At 44.1% G+C, this 17,728-nt stretch overlaps 1 protein-coding gene across 1 annotated transcript in view; it reads right to left on the bottom strand.

The window, feature by feature from the left end:
- COPS3 (COP9 signalosome subunit 3) overlaps positions 1-17,728 on the bottom strand; it is a 142,582-nt gene that overhangs the window by 12,303 nt on the left and 112,551 nt on the right. The window contains exon 10 of the mRNA XM_086940858.1: positions 614-727. Within this exon, the coding sequence (XP_086796984.1) occupies positions 614-727 (114 nt within the window). The remainder of the gene's footprint in view (positions 1-613; positions 728-17,728) is intronic.

The raw sequence follows: 17,728 nt of genomic DNA, 5'->3' as shown, positions 1-17,728 counted from the left end.
ATATATATATATTGTTTACTACGAGTTCAGTTGAACACACAATAGGCCCATAACTTGCAGGGGCCCTTTCACTTTTTGCAATAATTCAGTCCTCCTCTGTTACACTGAAGTTGCTTTGCATAGCATGGGGGTAGCAGACTAATTAATGAAGATCAGAACCTCAGATAAATCATTTAAAAGGAAATCCATTGCAGCCACAGGGGCACACTTGGGCACAGAACGTTCTAAAACCTTTGAAGTAACATAATTCATTTTAGAGAAGGTTTTTCTGGCCCTGTCTTGCCCTTGTAGGCACTACACAATAACGTGTAAACAGCATGACTGTAGGAGGTCAAAGACCAAACTGTATTCAGAAAAGGGTTCTGTGACAAAACCTTTCACTCCAAATTAAAGACCATCTTTTGCTCATTCATCCTTAGTTTGCTCTCACACCCTCGGATTTCTCCCAATCAAGCCCTCACTTTCCTGCCAGCACTTCTGGACATTCTGAAGTAATCTTCAGGAAGCATGCTAAAGAAATACTTAAGACATGCAGACACACAAAAAACACTGGGCAGCTATAAACATCCATACTATATAGTGAATGGTAGCTACACAGACATAGTTTACTTGCCTCCTGATCAATATTATGGAGCATTGCAGGATTGTTATATTTCTCTGGATTGTCATGAAAGCAGACCATCCCATCCTTCTGGTTAATACTTGCAAAGATTTCACCATCATCGATCTGCAAGGGTCAAGAAATATGAAACTATAAGGATTAGCGGGTAGCAAGGCGTATATTTTATCACGTAATATTGTTCGAATTCACTCCTCAGTCTTCAGAAAAAGCAATCATGCTAAGGAATATGCTACTTACCAGTATGCATCTGTTCTTGGCATGTAGGGCTGCTGACATTCATATCTGTGCATAGATCGCCGCCTAGTGTTGGGTCCGGATGATTGCACACTGTTGTCCTGGAAGAGTCTTCGAAGTATCACGAGATAGGTGGCTCCTCCCCTGGACTACAGTGCGCATGGGCATCCTCTCCATCTTCAGATTGTTTTTTGCAATTGTGGCAGAGATGGAGTGTAATACAGTAAGTGATGACCATGCCTGAGAATGATTCTGAGTGCTACAGCTGCGACAGGCACCGGGGAGGAGGGTGGTGTTGTAATGTATCTTCTCCTTTAAATAAAGAATGTTCAGTACTGTGCATCATTCTCTGAGCATGACATTCCAATGCTACTTGTGCCAGTTGCTGAGCTGTTGCTGTTGATGGTTGTTCCAAATAAACCTACTCTTAAACCTTGAAGAAATTGAGTACTTTTATCACTGGCGACGAGGACCTATGCTTGATTGGGGACAAGCTGTTACAACCATCAACTCCCCTGCATAACATAAAATTGGACTGGGACTTGGATTTTGGTTTTGCCTGTTTTCACCGATTTGAAAACATTTATGAAGGTACTTTTGTTTTTTCCACTTTGTATTGATTCATCAAGGCATTCTCCACTTATTGCCTTGCCGTGGAAGGAAATTTTGGAATTGAAGGATATTAATCTGTAAAACTGAAGGTAACTGAACAAGACTGCGTTTAATTGTACCTCACGTCGATGCTATTTAAAGACTGGGAAAAACGGTGACTGTCCGATGTAAGGGACCAACTTTACTTATTTTTAACATTTTCTTAAATTCTTACTTACGATTGCAAACACCGTTTGGCCAACGTCACGTCTTGTTTTTATTCAATGTTTCTGCATGAGCGCAAAGGAATCCAGCGCGTGTGTTTGTCACTTCAGACCTGATCGCGTTGCATGTTTCTGTGACGTCAACCCTCAACCTTGACCCGACGTTCACACGCATTGCGCATAACGTCAGAGACAGGGCGGCCATCTTGGATTGGTTAGATTGCCGATTTCAACTCTCTCGGCAGTTTTATGATGAAAAACTGTGAACTTATCGTTACTTCTCTTGGCAACTTCGCATCATTGTTGGATTAACGGTAATTTGGTCACGATTGTGTGAATTTTTTCATCATTCAACAGGTGAGATTTCACTATCGTTTTTTTTTTAAGAAACTTATACTTCCTGGAAAATATATATATACATTAAGGATCTACCTTCATAATGACTTCAGCTGCAAGCATGTCACAACCCCCACCCTTTTTATCTGACGAAGGTGAACCAATTCTTCCATGGAAAAGATTGAGAAATGTATTTGATTCATATTTGGTGGCCATTGGGGGTGAAAAATGTTCTGCATTTAGAAACAAGCAATTTTATTACACAATTTAGGAGTAGAAGGTAGGAATACTTATGACAGTATGGATCTTATACCTGTCGGTGGAGCAGATGGTGAACCCGCAGACATATATGAAATGTCCATGACTATGTTGGAACGTTATTTTGGTCCTAGAATCAATGTTGTTCTGGAACGACATAGATTTTTCACGCGTGTACAAGGTCCCTCTGAACGCGTTGGAACGTATGTTGCTGCTCTTAAAACTCTAGCACGTACATGTGATTTTGGAGAGCTTTCTGAATCACTTGTGAGAGACCAACTTGTAAGGTGCACGAATAGTTCAAGAGTTCAGGAAAAGCGGTTATCAAAAAATCCAACCTTGAAAGAAGCTTTGGCGATTGTAGAGGGTATGGAGAATACTTCCTCTTGGGTTAAAGAAATAAGGAAAAATAAGGAAGATGGAGCTAGCGACGCTATCATTAAAAAGAAAAGTCAAGACAATGCACACATGTTAGAAGAGGGCGTTATAATTGGTGAGTGTTCTGAAGAAGTTGCCAGAGTGACAACTAGTTTGAAAAGTAAAGCGGCACAAAAAAACCCTCAGAATCCCCATACTCAGAAGAGTGTTATGAACAGTCAATCGCGTCCTTTTTTCAACAAAGAATCTTTCTTGGGAAAGGAACAAGACTTTAGTCAACAACGGCCTGTCACGTATCAAGGGATACGTTGTTTTCGATGTGGAAGTTTTTCTCACACTTCAAACTTTCCCAATTGTTATGCAAAAGGTAGCACTTGTAATAATTGTGGCATCAAGGGACACTATGCTCACACGTGCAAATCTAGTAAAAAGAAGGAAATAACTAATGATTCTACAGATATTATACGTACAGTTGTTGTATCTAGCGTGAAACTTGAAGATAATACTATTGATTCTGAACAAATTTTTATGCCATTTTGTGATGTTGGAGTTGATGATTATATGTTCAAACTAATGGCAGATTCCGGTTCTCCTTTTACCCTAATTGGGAATAAAATTTGGGATGAGGTTGTGGGATTTGAAAATGTGCCACTTTTGTCTCCTGACATTGCTCCTTTGAGTTATGCTGGAGCAAAGATTGATATTCTAGGGTATATAGTGGCTAAGATCACTTTTAAAGGTAAGGCGACTACTGGAAAGGTTTATGTTGCTGTAAGAGGTGACAATCTTCTTGGGTGGAGACACCAACATGATTTGGGAATAAGTCTTAATCCCGGGGCCAAGAATCCTCAGAACCAGGTAATGTTACTGGAAGAATTGCTCGGTAATGCATATGTTCCATCAGTTAGCAGTGTATGTGATTTGAATAAATACTTCAATGATTATCCCAAAGTATTTTCGGACACTCTTGGATGTTTAAAGGGGTTTGAACACAAAATAATTCAAGAAATCTGCCAAACCTTGTGTTCATAAGGTCAGAAAAGTACCTCTTATGATGGTTGAACCTTTGAAATTGGAGATTGATCGATTGCTGAAGCTTGGGGTAATTGAGGAAATTGAATCCTCAGAGTGGTTGAGTCCAATAGTTTTAGCACCCAAGGATGGAGGAAAGTCAGTGAGAATGTGTGTGGACTTACGCGGATTAAATGAGTGGATATGGGTGGATCGACAGCCGCTACCCAATATTTCTGAGTCTATTAGTGTATTGAAGGAAGCAAAGATCTTTAGTGTGCTTGACCTTTCGTCTGCATATCATCAAATTGTACTGCATAAAGATTCTAGTCATTTGACATCTTTTGTTACTCCTCTGGGAGCTTACCAATTTTTAAGGATGCCTTTTGGGTTGGCTTCGGCCGCGGCCTATTTTTCAGAGGGTGATGAAAATGGTTCTTGGGAGTTGGAGTAATGTAATGTTCTTTCAGGACGATATTTTGATGTATGGGAAAGACGAGTGTGAGCATGAGAAAGTGTTGAAATCTGTGTTGGACAAGTTGGAGGAGAGTGGTCTCACAGTTAAAAAAGAAAAATGTCGCATTGGACTAGAGTCTGTTTCCTATCTTGGACACGTAATATCTGGGAGTGGCATTCAACCAGAGTTGGTGCTTGCGGAGAGTATTGTTAAAGCTCCTGCTCCAGAAGATAAAGAACAGGTAAAGTCATTTTTGGGAATGGCGGAGTTTTATTCCAAATTTGTCAAAGGTTTTGCGAGTGTTGTTGAACCCATTAGAGCTCTTTTGAAAAAAGGTGTAAGTTTTATATGGTCTGAAGATTGTGAAGTGGCGTTTAATGCTATTAAGTTAGAAATTGGCAAAATACCAACACTAGGTCACTTTGATTCCAAATTAAGGACCATCTTAACTACTGATGCCAGTCTCAAAGGTCTTGGAGCTGTCCTCTCTCAAGTAGTGAATGGTGAGGAAGTAGTTGTGGCTTTTGCTTCAAGGGTCCTTAGGGAGGCAGAAAAGAATTATTCCTGTATTGAAAGAGAAGCGTTGGGTGTGTTTTGGGGTATTTGTCACTTCAAGTTTTATTTGTGGGGAATTCCATTTGTTGTAAAATCTGAGCATCGTCCCCTTGTGCAGATATTTTCATGTCACCAAAATGATCACATGACCCCCAGGTTGAAAAGGTGAGTGAGGGGTTACAAGAATATAACTTTGTGGTGCAATATATTTCAGGACTGAATAATAAGTCTGCTGACTGCTTGTCACGCTTACCAATCAATGGTGAACACATTATGGAAATTAGTGAAAATGTAAATTGGGTAATTGAGTCGTCAATATCAAGGGATGAATGGTTGAAAAGTGTTGAGAGTGACAGTATTTTTCATGCTCTTAAAAAAGTCATTACGACTGGTTGGCCTAACTATGATCTACTGGATGGTAACTTAAAATTGTACTGGACTGTGTGGGATGAACTGAAATTTTGGGAAGGAAATTTGATGAGAGGTGACAGGATAGTTCCACCTGGGGATGTGAGAGGAAAAATTGTTAATTTGGCTCATGAGGGTCATTTGGGAAGGAGCCTCACCAAAGCGCGTGTTAGAGAAAGATCCTGGTGGCCTGGTATGGATAGAATGGTTGAGTCAGTGGTAAAGGATTGTCATTTGTGTGTTGTTAATGACAAGTCTCGATCCACGTCTCATGCTCCTCTTTCTCCAGTTGAGATTCCATCCACAGTTTGGACGAAAGTGGGACTTGACATTGCAGGTCCTTTTGAGTTGATGCCCTCGTATGAAAGGTTTGTTTTGTTGTTAGTTGACTATACTTCAAAGTGGGTCGTCTCAAAGTGTCTGGGAGTGGTCAACTCAAGGTCTGTGATTGAGTTTCTCAAAGATGTATTTGTCTCAGAAGGTGTTACTAAGTACTTAGTTACGGATAACGGAGTGCAATTTACCTCTAATGAGATGGATGTTTTTCTAAAAGATCTGGGAATTATTCATCAGAAAACAGCCCTGTATTCTCCTCAGGCTAATGGTCTCACGGAGAGGATGAATAGAGTGGTAAAGAGTTGTGCGCAACGAGCATTGCAATCTAGAGTTCCGTTTAGTGGTATACTGAGGGAAACTTGGTGGGCACACCGCACCGTGCCTAATGCTATTATGCAAAAGTCTCCTTTTGAAGCCTTAAGAGGAAGAGTGGCCAGCTCTAAGCTCAATCCAGCATGGCTTCCACTGAAATACACTGAGGATGGTGCAGGGGGTGATTTGGATGATGATGATTTGAGGAGGAAGGAAGTGTTAACCAAGTATCAACAGAAATATAAACAACGATATGACAAAAAAATGTGTGTCAGAATGAGGAAATGGAACGTTGGTGATCGTGTGTTAGTTAAAAAACTTAAACATGGTTACAAAGGCACTTCTAATTTCACTGGCCCATTTGTCATTGTTGAAATAAAGAAAAATGTTGTTACTCTAGACAATGGTTGCACTTGGAACATGTCCCAGTTGGCCAAGTGTACTGATCTGAAAGAACGTAGAGATCATTCCTTAGACAACTCCTCCAATTTAAATTTGAGTAACGATTCCTGTAGATCACGACATCTGCCTGGTAGATTCAAGGATTACGTTATGTATTAGCCAACTCCTCTATTAGTTTTTTGTTGTTTAATTAGTTTTGTGCTTAATTCTTTTTTGTTTTTATCATTGTGTAAGGGAGATGTGTTGTAATGTATCTTCTCCTTTAAAGAATGTTTAGTACTGTGCATCATTCTCTGAGCATGACATTCCAATGCTACTTGTGCCAGTTGCGGAGCTGTTGCAGTTGATGGTTGTTACAAATAAACCTACTCTTAAACCTTGAAGAAATTGAGTACTTTTATCAGGTGGGCGATATGAATTTCAGCAGCCCTACATGCCAAGAACAGATGCATACTGGTAAGTAGCATATTACTGTTCGAGGCATGTGGGCTGCTGAATTCATGTCTGTGCATTGAATAAATAGCAGTTACCTCCTTAGCGGTGGTCGCCCGTGCCAGCTGCAGCAGTCTGAAAAAGGGTTTTGAGAACAGCCTGTCCTACAGCAGCTTGCTGTTTGGAGTGTACATCTACGCAGTAGTGTTTGGTAAAGACTTCCTCAGTGAGCTAAAACTGGTACAAACTTGCAACCAACCCACTCACTCACAAGGAGCGACCTTAGACTGGATTATCTCAAGAGAGAATGAGGCATCTATCCTTGCCATAGACCCATGTGACTGGTCTGACCATCACACCATAACATTCACGATACCGACAATGACAAAGGGCAGGACCGTGCAACCAGTCAAGCTCAAGAAACTGATCCGAGACACAAAAGAGGCTAATACTGAACTACTGGTTGAAAGGTGTGAGAAGGACCTGAAACCACCCAACAATAAGCGAAATGTTAATGAGCTGACTGATCACTACATAACCTCGATCGGCAATATCGTCGATGATACCATGCCCCTAAAACTGAAAAAAGTATCAGAGAAACCAAAAAATCCTTGGTTTAATGAATCATTGAATGAGGACAGGCGCAAACTGAGAATGGCCGAAAGGAGGTGGAGACAACATCCCTCCTCACCGGAGCTGAAAACACTCAGGAAAACAAGAAAAGAATACAACAAAAAAATAATCAACACCAAAAAAGAATTTTTCAGAGCTGAATTGGACAGTGCCATAAACAGACCACGAAAACTCTTTGAGATGTTAAAACAGCAGTCAAATAAAATAGCCAAAACGGTTCTAGAGAATACAAAAACCCCCATAAGCTGCGAAGAATTCTCCGCATTTTTCACGGAAAAATCTAAATTGCTTGAAGTTGAACTCACAACTGCAGCAACTAACCTTAGGGCACTGCCTCCACCTAAAAATGAAACCAATATCTCACCAGAGAGGCTCCAAACTAAAAACAAGGCAAAATGGGACACATTTGAATTATACGACCAAGAAAAAAATCGCCAGAACGCTGGCGGAGATTAGACCGAACAACCACTATCAAGACCCGCTACCAGGAAAGTGTGTAAGAGAAATCAGCCACACTCTAGTGCCAATCTGGACCGAGATAATAAACGCCTCACTTGCACAAGGAACCCTCCCTGACTGCCTAAAAACAGGGCAGGTGATGCCCATCCTCAAAAAACAGACAGCTGATGCATCAGACCCAAACAACTATCGACCAGTGACCAACATCCCTCTACTGGCTAAACTCATTGAGAAATGCGTGCAGGGCCAACTAAGTCAACACATCACTAAATTCTCGCTACTGGACGATTGCCAATCAGGATTCAGAACAGGGCACAGTACTGAAACTGCGATCCTGCATATTGTTGATGACGCCCTACAAGCCCTAGACCGAAATCAAACTTGCCTACTGATCCTACTAGACCTATCATCAGCATTTGACACGGTAAAGCACGAAGTGCTTATGACCAGACTACAAGACAGGATGGGTTTGTCTGGAAACGTGCTGAAATGGTTTAATTCTTTCCTACAAAACAGGACTCAGCGTTTCCTGGTTAACCAAGCAATCTCTTCCCCGAGCCCCAACGCAATCGGGGTCCCACAAGGCTCAACGCTATCTCCAGATCTATTCAACTTATATGTAGAACCTCTCACGGAGATCCTTCAAGAATCTCAGGTATCCTATCATATGTATGCAGACGACACGCAACTATACATAAAGATCGCCTCCCTTGAGGACATTGACTTAATGAACAAGACACTAAGGAGAGCTTTGCAATGGTTAACAATGAACCATCTGAAGCTAAACGCCCAGAAAACAGAATTCCTGCTAATTTCACCGACAAGGAGCCAATCTGAAGTTAAAGAATGGATTAATCTGGTGACAGCGCTAAACTGCACCCCGACTCTAGTTAACTCAGCCAAATCGCTAGGAATTACACTAGATGAAAACCTCGACATGAAAAACCATATTAGCTCAATGGCCAAGAGCGCCCGCTTCCACCTGAATTACTTAAGAAAACTGAAACCCTTTATCTCTGAAACAGATCTAAAACTGGCTATCCAATCACTAGTCATCTCGAGGATCGAATACGGCTGCACCACATTAGCGGGCCTACCGAAAACCTCCACAGCACCACTAAAAGCCTGCCTCAACGCAGCGGCGAGACTCATTACGGGAACGAAGAAATTCGACCACATATCTCCTCACCTGAAAGCACTAAACTGGCTACCTTACGAGGCGAGAATCTGGAACTCACTACCTCCTAACATCAGGAAGATTCAAAATACAGTAACATTCAAACGAGAACTGAAGAGCCACTTGATGAGTAAATACCCTACTTAGAGAAACCTTCGGATCACTGGGATGATCACTTTCACTAACTGAGGGCTGTCCTCTCCATGGAAAATTGGAAGATCTGTATCTGAGAAGGAGCTGATGCCGGGCCCAAGCCGAGACCGGACACATTACTGCTACCTCATACACGTGTGAACTTTTAAATATATCTCACGGTCCGACTATATAACTTCTACCTCACTTGATTTATTTATACATATATGTGTGAATTTATAACTATAGCTCTTAGTCATTCTATATAACCTCTACCTCACTTGATTTATTTATACATATTATCCTTTGATATGCACTGGAACGCCTTATAACCCTACCTCAATGAGCATGGTTTGTTAGCACGATACAAGTCAAGCCGTGCTCGCCATATAACGCTAATTGCACAGTCTCTATGAATATATATATCTAATTTCATCCATGCAGTATACTGCCTTCTACCTCATTATTCTTCTGTGATTAGTACTGCTACTATAATGTCTATATGCAATTCTATTCTGTTAAGCGCTCTGATACCCACGGGTCTTGTTCGCGCTATACAAAACAATATAAATAAATAAATAAATAAATATGTATGGTGGTCCATGTGGCTGCTCTACATATATCCTCTAGGGGAATGATACCTAGGAAAGCCATGGATGCCCCTAACTTGCGTGTGGAATGCGCTCTTGGGGGAACTGTTAATGTGCGTTTAGCTTTTTGATAACAGATCTGTATGCACTTAACAATCCATCTGGCTATACCTGATTTGGAAATGGGGTTGCCTTTGTGTTGTGAAGAGAAGGCAACAAACAGTTGTTTAGTCTTTCTAAAATCCTTTGTCCTGTCGATGTAATACAGGAGAGCTCTTTTACATCTAAGGTGTGCAGTGCTCGGTCTGCCACAGAATCTGGATTTGGGAAGAAAACTAGCAGTTCTATGGTTTGATTAATGTGGAACTGCGACACCACCTTCGGCATGAATTTAGGGTTGGTACGTAGCACTACCCTATTAGCATGAATCTGTATGAAAGGCTCTTGAATAGTTAGGGCTTGAAGCTCACTAACTCTTCTAAGCGATGTGATGGCTACCAGAAAAGCCACTTTCCATGTAAGAAACTGTATCTCACAAGAGTGAAGAGGTTCAAAGGGTGGTCCCATTAGTCTGGTGAGAACTATGTTTAGGTTCCAGACAGGTGAAGGAGGGTGTCTGGGAGGGATCACTCTTGAGTCCTTCCATAAAAGCTTTAATGGCAGGCACCCTGAAAAGGGAAAGATGCTGCCCGTTTTGAAGATATGCTGCCATGGCGGCCAAATGTATCCTGATGGAACTATATGCCAGATTGCATCTGTATAGATGCAACAAATAACATATGATGTTTTGCGTGGACGCATCTAGCGGATTAATGTCATTATTGGAACAGTAAATGACAAATCGCTTCCATTTGGCCGCATAGCATGCCCTAGTTGTAGGTCGTCTTGCCTCCTTGATGATGTTCATACAGTCAGGGGGCAAGTTGAGGTAGCCAAACTCTATGACCTCAGGAGCCATATTGCAAGGCTCAACTGTTGTGGATTTGGGTGCTGAATATCTCCATGGCTCTGAGTGAGGAGGCTGGGCGTGAGGCGCAGCCGTTGGTGAGGCACCACTGAAAGTTCCAGGAACGTGGTGTACCAGGCCTGCCTTGCCCACGTTGGAGCAACCAGGATGAGCGTCATGGAGTGCTGCCGCAGTTTGCGTGCGACTAGCGGTATGAGCGGTGCCGGAGGAAAAGCGTACGCAAATCTGTCTGACCAGTTCATCCATATCGCATTGCCCTGAGACTGTGGGTGTGGGAACCTGGCGGCGAAGTTTCGGCATTTTGCGTTTTCTTTTGTGGCGAATAGGTCTATCTCTGGATGACCCCACTGCTGGAAATATGGTTGGAGCACCGAGGGGTGTATCTCCCACTCGTGCATTTGATGGCTGTGCCTGCTGAGCAGGTCCGCCATCTGGTTGTCCTTGCCTGGGAGATGTTCCGCCATGAGGAACATGTTTCTTTGAATAGCCCACTTCCACATGCTCTGGGCTAGATGAGACAATTGTGGAGTGTGTGCCTCCCTGCTTCTGGATGTAATACATGGCAGTCATGTTGTCCGTCCGGATCAGCACGACTTTGTTGCACAAGTGCAATTTGAACGCCTTCAGTGCCATGAAGATTGCCATCAGCTCCAATAGGTTGATATGCATCTTTTGCTGCTGCGTCGTCCATAGTCCCTGCACGGTATAATGGGGGACATGCGCTCCCCAGCCCTGGAGAGATGCGTCCGTTGTGAGCACTATTTGTGGGACAGGCTCCTGGAACGGTCGTCCCCTGCAAAGGTTTTGTGTGTTCCACCAATGCAGAGAGTTGTATGCACGACCGGTCACCAACACTAGGTCTTTCAGATGTCCATGAGCCTGGTTCCACTATCGTGCCAAGCACTCTTGAAGCGGACGCATGTGTAGCCTCGCGTGCGGGCCTATGAAGATGCAGGAGGCCATCATACCGATCAGCTGCATGAATACCTGCGCTGGGAGTGAGTGTTAGGGCTTGAATTTCTGAATTAGCAATTGCATGCTGTTGACTCTGGCAGAGTTTGGCTGCGCTGTTGCTGTCAGAGTGTTTATTGTCGCACCTAGGTACTGTCGTACATGTGCGGGCTGAAGGTGTGATTTTGGGTAATTCAGTGAAAATCCTAGACTGTGTAGGAGGTGAATTATGGGGGACATGTGGCTGGCACATTGCTGGGCTGACTTTGCTTGGATAAGCCAGTTGTCCAGGTAAGGATAGACATGGATGTGTTGTCTTCGAAGGTGCGCAGCCACTGTTGCTAAGCACTTGGTGAACACCCTGGGGGCAGTAGTGACCCCGAAAGGCAGGACCTTGAACTGGTAATGTTTGTTGTTGACGGTGAACCGGAGATATTTCTTGTGACCTGGGTGAATGGGAATGTGGAAATATGCATCCTTTAGGTCTAGGGTTGCTAGGAAGTCCCCCTGACTGAGCAATGGCAGAACTTGCTGTAAAGTTAGCATGTGAAAATGTTCTGACAAGATGTACTGGTTCAGGGGTCCGAGGTCTAGCATGGGCCGGAGAGACCCGTCCTTCTTTGGGATTAAGAAGTACAGTGAGTACACCCCTGTACCCTGCTGTTCTAAAGGCACGAGTTCTATGGTCCCTTTTTGCAGCATGCAGATTACTTCTTGCTGCAATAAGTGCATGTGCTCTGCGGACATAGGACGGTGCCTTGGGGGTATGTTGGGAGGAGTGGAGGTTAGTTCCAGACAATAGCCGTATTGGATAAGTTGTCTCACCCACCTGTCTGTGGTAATGCCTTCCCAGACTGGCATGAACTGCTGGAGTCTTCCACCGACCGGTGTTATATGGTCTGGGGGCAGTGACAAGGCGTCACTGTTTATTGGTGGCGGAGGATCTGGTATTATTATTTCCACGTCCTCTGCTTTTGGTGCTGTTCCCACGATATCCACCCTTGTTATTTTTGTTATAGGTGGTCTGCGTGCTTCCCTTGTTGTATTGGGCTTGCTGCGATGCTTGACCTCTAGAGGCTCCCCTGTTACCGGAGCGACGAAAGGAACCGCCCCTGAACTGTTGTGACTGCAGGGCCCCCATGGATTTTGCGGTCTCAGTGTCTTTTTTAATCTTCTCAAGGGTCGTGTCTACATCAGGACCAAAAAGAAAGTCAGGGTTAACTGGCTGATTGAGCAAAGTTGTTTGGATCTCCGGTTTAAAACCAGAGATGCGGAGCCAGGCATGCCATCTCAGCATTACACTAGTGTTGATAGCCCTAGCTGCAGTGTCTGCTGCATCGAGTGCACACTTGATGGATGCATTTGAGATCAACTTTCCCTCCTGTATCAGCATTTCTGCTCCCTCCTTATAAACATCAGGCAGGTGTTGTAGGAGCTGCTCTAACGTGTCGTACTGAGCCCTATCATATCTGGCTAATAGGGCCTGTGTATTTGAGATCCTCCAAATATTAGCCGCTTGAGCCGCCACACGTTTGCCAGAAGCTTCCAAGATTTTGGATTCTTTGTCCGGAGGAGGAGCATCACCACTTGTTTGAGAGTTTGCTCTCTTGCGAGCATTAGCCACTACTAGGGAGTCCAATGGGAGCTGGCCTTTAATGTACGTAGGGTCCACAGGCGCAGGCCGGTATTTCCTTTCAATCCTTGGGTTTACAACCTTTGCCCTTGTCGTCTCCTTGAAAATGTCAGTAGCATGTTTAAGCACACCCTTTAGCATAGGCAATGTCTTTACTGATCTTTCTGAGGTTGAGAAGGTATCAAACAGAAAGTCTTCCTCCACTGGGTCAGCGTGCATTTCCACGTCATGGTTATTGGCTGCCCTTTCTATCAATGCATTAAACGCCGCCGTGTCTTCAGTAGGCGAGGTCTTGACAGTATAGGAGAGGTCTTGACAGTATAGGACTGAGTATCAGGCGTGGTGTGTGGCTCATCAGGATCAACAGGGTCAGTCCAGGGTTGAGGTTCCTCCTGATCTGCGTCAGCAGGATAAGTAAATTCATCCTCATTGTCTCCCTCCCCCACATCCTCATCGGTGCGTGTTGGAGAATAGGCATAGTGTTGTGCATATGACTCCACAGGTTCAAAGAGAAGAGGTGAGGTGGCAGAATCCCTTTTCCTTTTGAGAGGGATTTTGTATGACTCCAAAGGATGCTCTGGAGCGATTTTCCGTTTGTGGATGGTGAGTCTGCCAGAATCCGAGTCGATGAACAGCTTCGACTGATTGCCATATGAGGGTGCCTGGAACACTACCTCCTCCTGAATGGACTGAGACCTGGAAAGTATCGACACTTTCTTGGACGTCTCAGTACTCCTTTGTGGCTCGAACGCTTTGGGTCGAGCGGTTGGGGGCAGTCCGTATTTAATTGGTGGAGGAAGCACTGGAGACGAACCGACCTTTTTTGAGGGTGGCGTTGTCTTTGATCCGACTGACTTCACTGGATCATTAGCTTGCTTGCGGCCTTGCGTTGACTCGAGCTCTTGGTGCGCAGCAGGCACGGCCTTTTGCTTCGACGCGATATGCTCTTTCGGGTCGGGTTTGTTCTTCGACTCGAAGGCCTTGCTTAACAGTGGCTTGGGGGCTGTAAGCATCGGATCGACAGTCTTTTTAGCCTTGAGTCCCTTGGCAGGGTCGCCATGTTTGGACGTCGACGTCGTCAAAGCGACGTGCTTGACCGTTGAGACAGGCTTCGGCGCCCCGCTCTTCGGGCCGACGCCCCCTTGTGACCCCGAAGGGTCGATGACACTTTTAGCCTTGATCGGAGCCAACGAATCCGAGGCCGTCTATCCGAGAACAGTTTCGGTTTTGCATCTGTCGGTTTCGGTTTCGATTTTAGTGAATCGACCGATGGCTCCTTAGAAGCATTCTTAGCCAGGCCTTGACGCGGGGCTGTAGAATGTGGATTAAGATCTTGGCTAAGGCCTTCCGGCGATGCCTCGACCTGAGCCGTAGAGAGTACAGTATCAGTATTGGGCACCACGACTGCGGTTGGGCCTTGCTCATCGCTTGAGTCGTCATCATCGGCTCCGAGGGCCTGTGCGTCGTCTCCTACCTCGACGAAGTCTTCTCCATGGACGTAGTCTTCTTGTTTGTCCACATCGAAGGTAGAGTCTTGCTCCGACGCAGGGTCCGACTGCTGGTCAGGATCCTCTTCATCGACGCCTTCATCGTCATCGGCCTCGAAGATGTTCTCCGGGTCGGGCGCCGTCTTGTGCGCCGACTGTCGTGCGGCGCGTCGAAGTCGAAGCGTCTTCTTTGATCGGAACTTGGAACAGGCCATACAGCTGGCCTCGTTGTGGTCCGGTGATAAACATTTATTGCACACTGGGTGCACATCAATGTGAGGGTATTTGGAGTTGCAGACGGGGCATCTCTTGAATGGGCTCCATTCCATCGTCGATCGTTCTTGGGGCCTTTGGTGTCGAAAGGCAAACGGCCCTCGACGTCCTGTTCGAAGAACTGGAGCAAATACAGGCACCGAACGAGAGACAATACCGACGCCCCGAAGGCCTTTTGGCCTTGCGAAAAGTGTTTTAAATCGATTCCGAACTTGAGTCAAGAAAGTACATCCAAACCCAATGGCGGAAAAAAACAATCTGAAGATGGAGAGGAGCCCATGCGCACTGTAGTCCAGGGGAGGAGCCACCTATCTAGTGATACTTCGAAGACTCTTCCAGGACAACAGTGTGCAATCATCCGGACCCAACACTAGGCGGCGATCTATGCACAGATATGAATTCAGCAGCCCACATGCCTCGAACATAAATGTACCTTCATTTGATTTTTAAGTCACTAGAATGTATTCAGTTTCAGCACTAATGAAGTCATACATTTGCTGCCTAATGAAAATCATTGAAAAACTAGGCATGATTTGGATTACTAACTTTTTCAAGATGCAAAGTGTGTACAAATGTCACGTCTGGTTTAAAATTAATCAATCTGTGTTTACCTGATAAATGCGAATTGTACATTTCAACTGGATCACCTTATTTACTAGGAGGTTAAATTCCAACATCACAACTGATTCTACTACTTTATGGAACAAATTACCATCACAAATGTGTTTCATTTTCATAAGCATTTTAAACGAATAAAAACTCATCTGATTAAATTGTCTCATGGGTTGCTGTAAATTACTATTTAGCTGTATGGTCTATGCATGCTATGGGTTTAAACAGGAAAGGATATATTATTCTTAATAAAGTGTACCTTTTTATTTTCATGGCTTGGGATGTCAGTTTTTACTATGTGATACATGAGGTGCGCCTGGAGCCCTGATCAATGGTTTGGAATGGTTGCGCTTTATATATAAAATAATTATATATACCTACAATAGTAGAAATGCAAAAAAAGCATTATGTTTCCTCCAAACCCAGTAGGTCTATCAGGGATATTCCCGGTCTTAATTGTATGAAAAATATCTTCATGAAGGTTGACAGTACATCGATCAGGGCCATGCAAAAAGGATAAGGGGTTAACCGCTGGTAATGTGTGCAACGCCTAACTAGCATGTAGTTGAAATACTCAGGAATAGCAAAGCTTCCAAAAGACAGTTGCAGCAAAAGAGAAAAGAGGAACAGCCAACCAGCCTTGTATGGCAGAATGCAACCTCCTGCACTTTATAAACTTAAAAATTGAGATGTTCAGACTAACTTTGGACTAAAGACTAGACTTTCTGCAAACAATCTGGGAAAACAAGGTAAGAGTCATGCCTTACATTTGATTGGCTTCTTACTACCATTCTATCGCTTAACATTTACCTCAAACTTTGACATTTATAGCACTATCAAGTTGCTCTAAGGCGCATCGCTGTGCTTTACAAAACTCTGAACTAAAACACAGTAGAGCACACAAGATTCCTCTGTCTCCAGGTTGGCAAAACTATGCATAAAAGTGGCACAGGTCTTGCACGTAGTTCTATGGAAGGTATTTGCATAAAATGCCACTGCTCATGTGTAAATAGTAGTAGAACAAGTTAAAACTCCACAACTTCCTGAATTATTCAGACATGTTGCCTTCATCTCCTGTAGCAGTCTGGGAACTGGAGAATGGTGAGCGAGGGAATACAAGGGATGGAAAAGCTTATGAAGCTCACTGTCAGTAAACTGAATTCCTCAGTCTCTTTCAACCATGCTCTGAGATGCCAATTTCATCCACAACTATTTTAAAGAACTATTTAACATCATAAATAGAGTAGGCTTTCTCAGAGATAGTAGGACGTAAGGGCAGTAACAAGTTTGAACTGAACGTGAATGCATCTGCCAAAGGTTAAGAAAAACAATTTATGCCTCAATGCTCAGTACTCCGGGATTAACTCATCAGTCTACTTTACAATTATAGGCATGAGTTGAAGGAGAGGGTGCATAATGAGGGGTGTAGGAAAGTGTCCCTTTTTGTCATGGCCACCTCCACTTTTTGCCAAGTACTGATGTTTTTCTGCGGACGTGCGCTTGGTCCCTGCTAACCAGGCCCCAGTGCCAGTGCTCATTCCCCAAAACAAGGTGAAATGGTCTAATGTCACACAACTGGCACACGCTTTGGCACCCTTGTAAGTACCTAGTAAGTGGTACCTAGGGAATGGGTACCAAAGAGTGCCCCCAAGGGCTGCTGCATGTATTATGCTACCCTACGGAACCCCCACAGATATTGCATGCAGCCTGCCATTGCAGACTGCGTCATGGTGCAAACCATGAGTGAAAACATGACATTGCACAATCACTGTGTGCCATGCCAAAGTCACTGCATGTAATATATGCAAGTCACCACTACAGCAGGTCTTGTAGCCGTAAGGCAGAGTGCATTATATTACATATGAGGCAGATATGCCCCTGTCCCGTCTAGTTCAACTGCTAGATTGTACAAGTGAACAGGGAAGCCATCTTAAGTACATGTACTGGTCATTACGAGTTCCCCAGCTACATGATGGCTTTACTGAAACCTATGGCATTTGGTATCAAACACCTTGTCATGATAAATCTGTACTATTGCCAGTACAAGATTTATTATGAAATGCACCCAGAGGTGCCCCCTGAAAACCTACTAGTCCTAAAGTGTGCTGGCTGACGGGTATCGACAAGCCTGCCACCAGAGAGGAGTTCTTGACCCCCTGGAGGTGGAATCCCACGCTCGGAGTCCAGAAATAATGCCTGCTCTGGCTGAAGGTGATCCCACCTCCTCCAGCAGGATGACTGGTGAATCTGCATACCTA

The sequence above is a fragment of the Lissotriton vulgaris genome, chromosome 10, assembly GCF_964263255.1.
Source record: "Lissotriton vulgaris chromosome 10, aLisVul1.2, whole genome shotgun sequence".
Classification (NCBI taxonomy): Eukaryota; Metazoa; Chordata; class Amphibia; order Caudata; family Salamandridae; genus Lissotriton; species Lissotriton vulgaris.
This window is presented reverse-complemented; position numbering and strand designations above follow the sequence as displayed.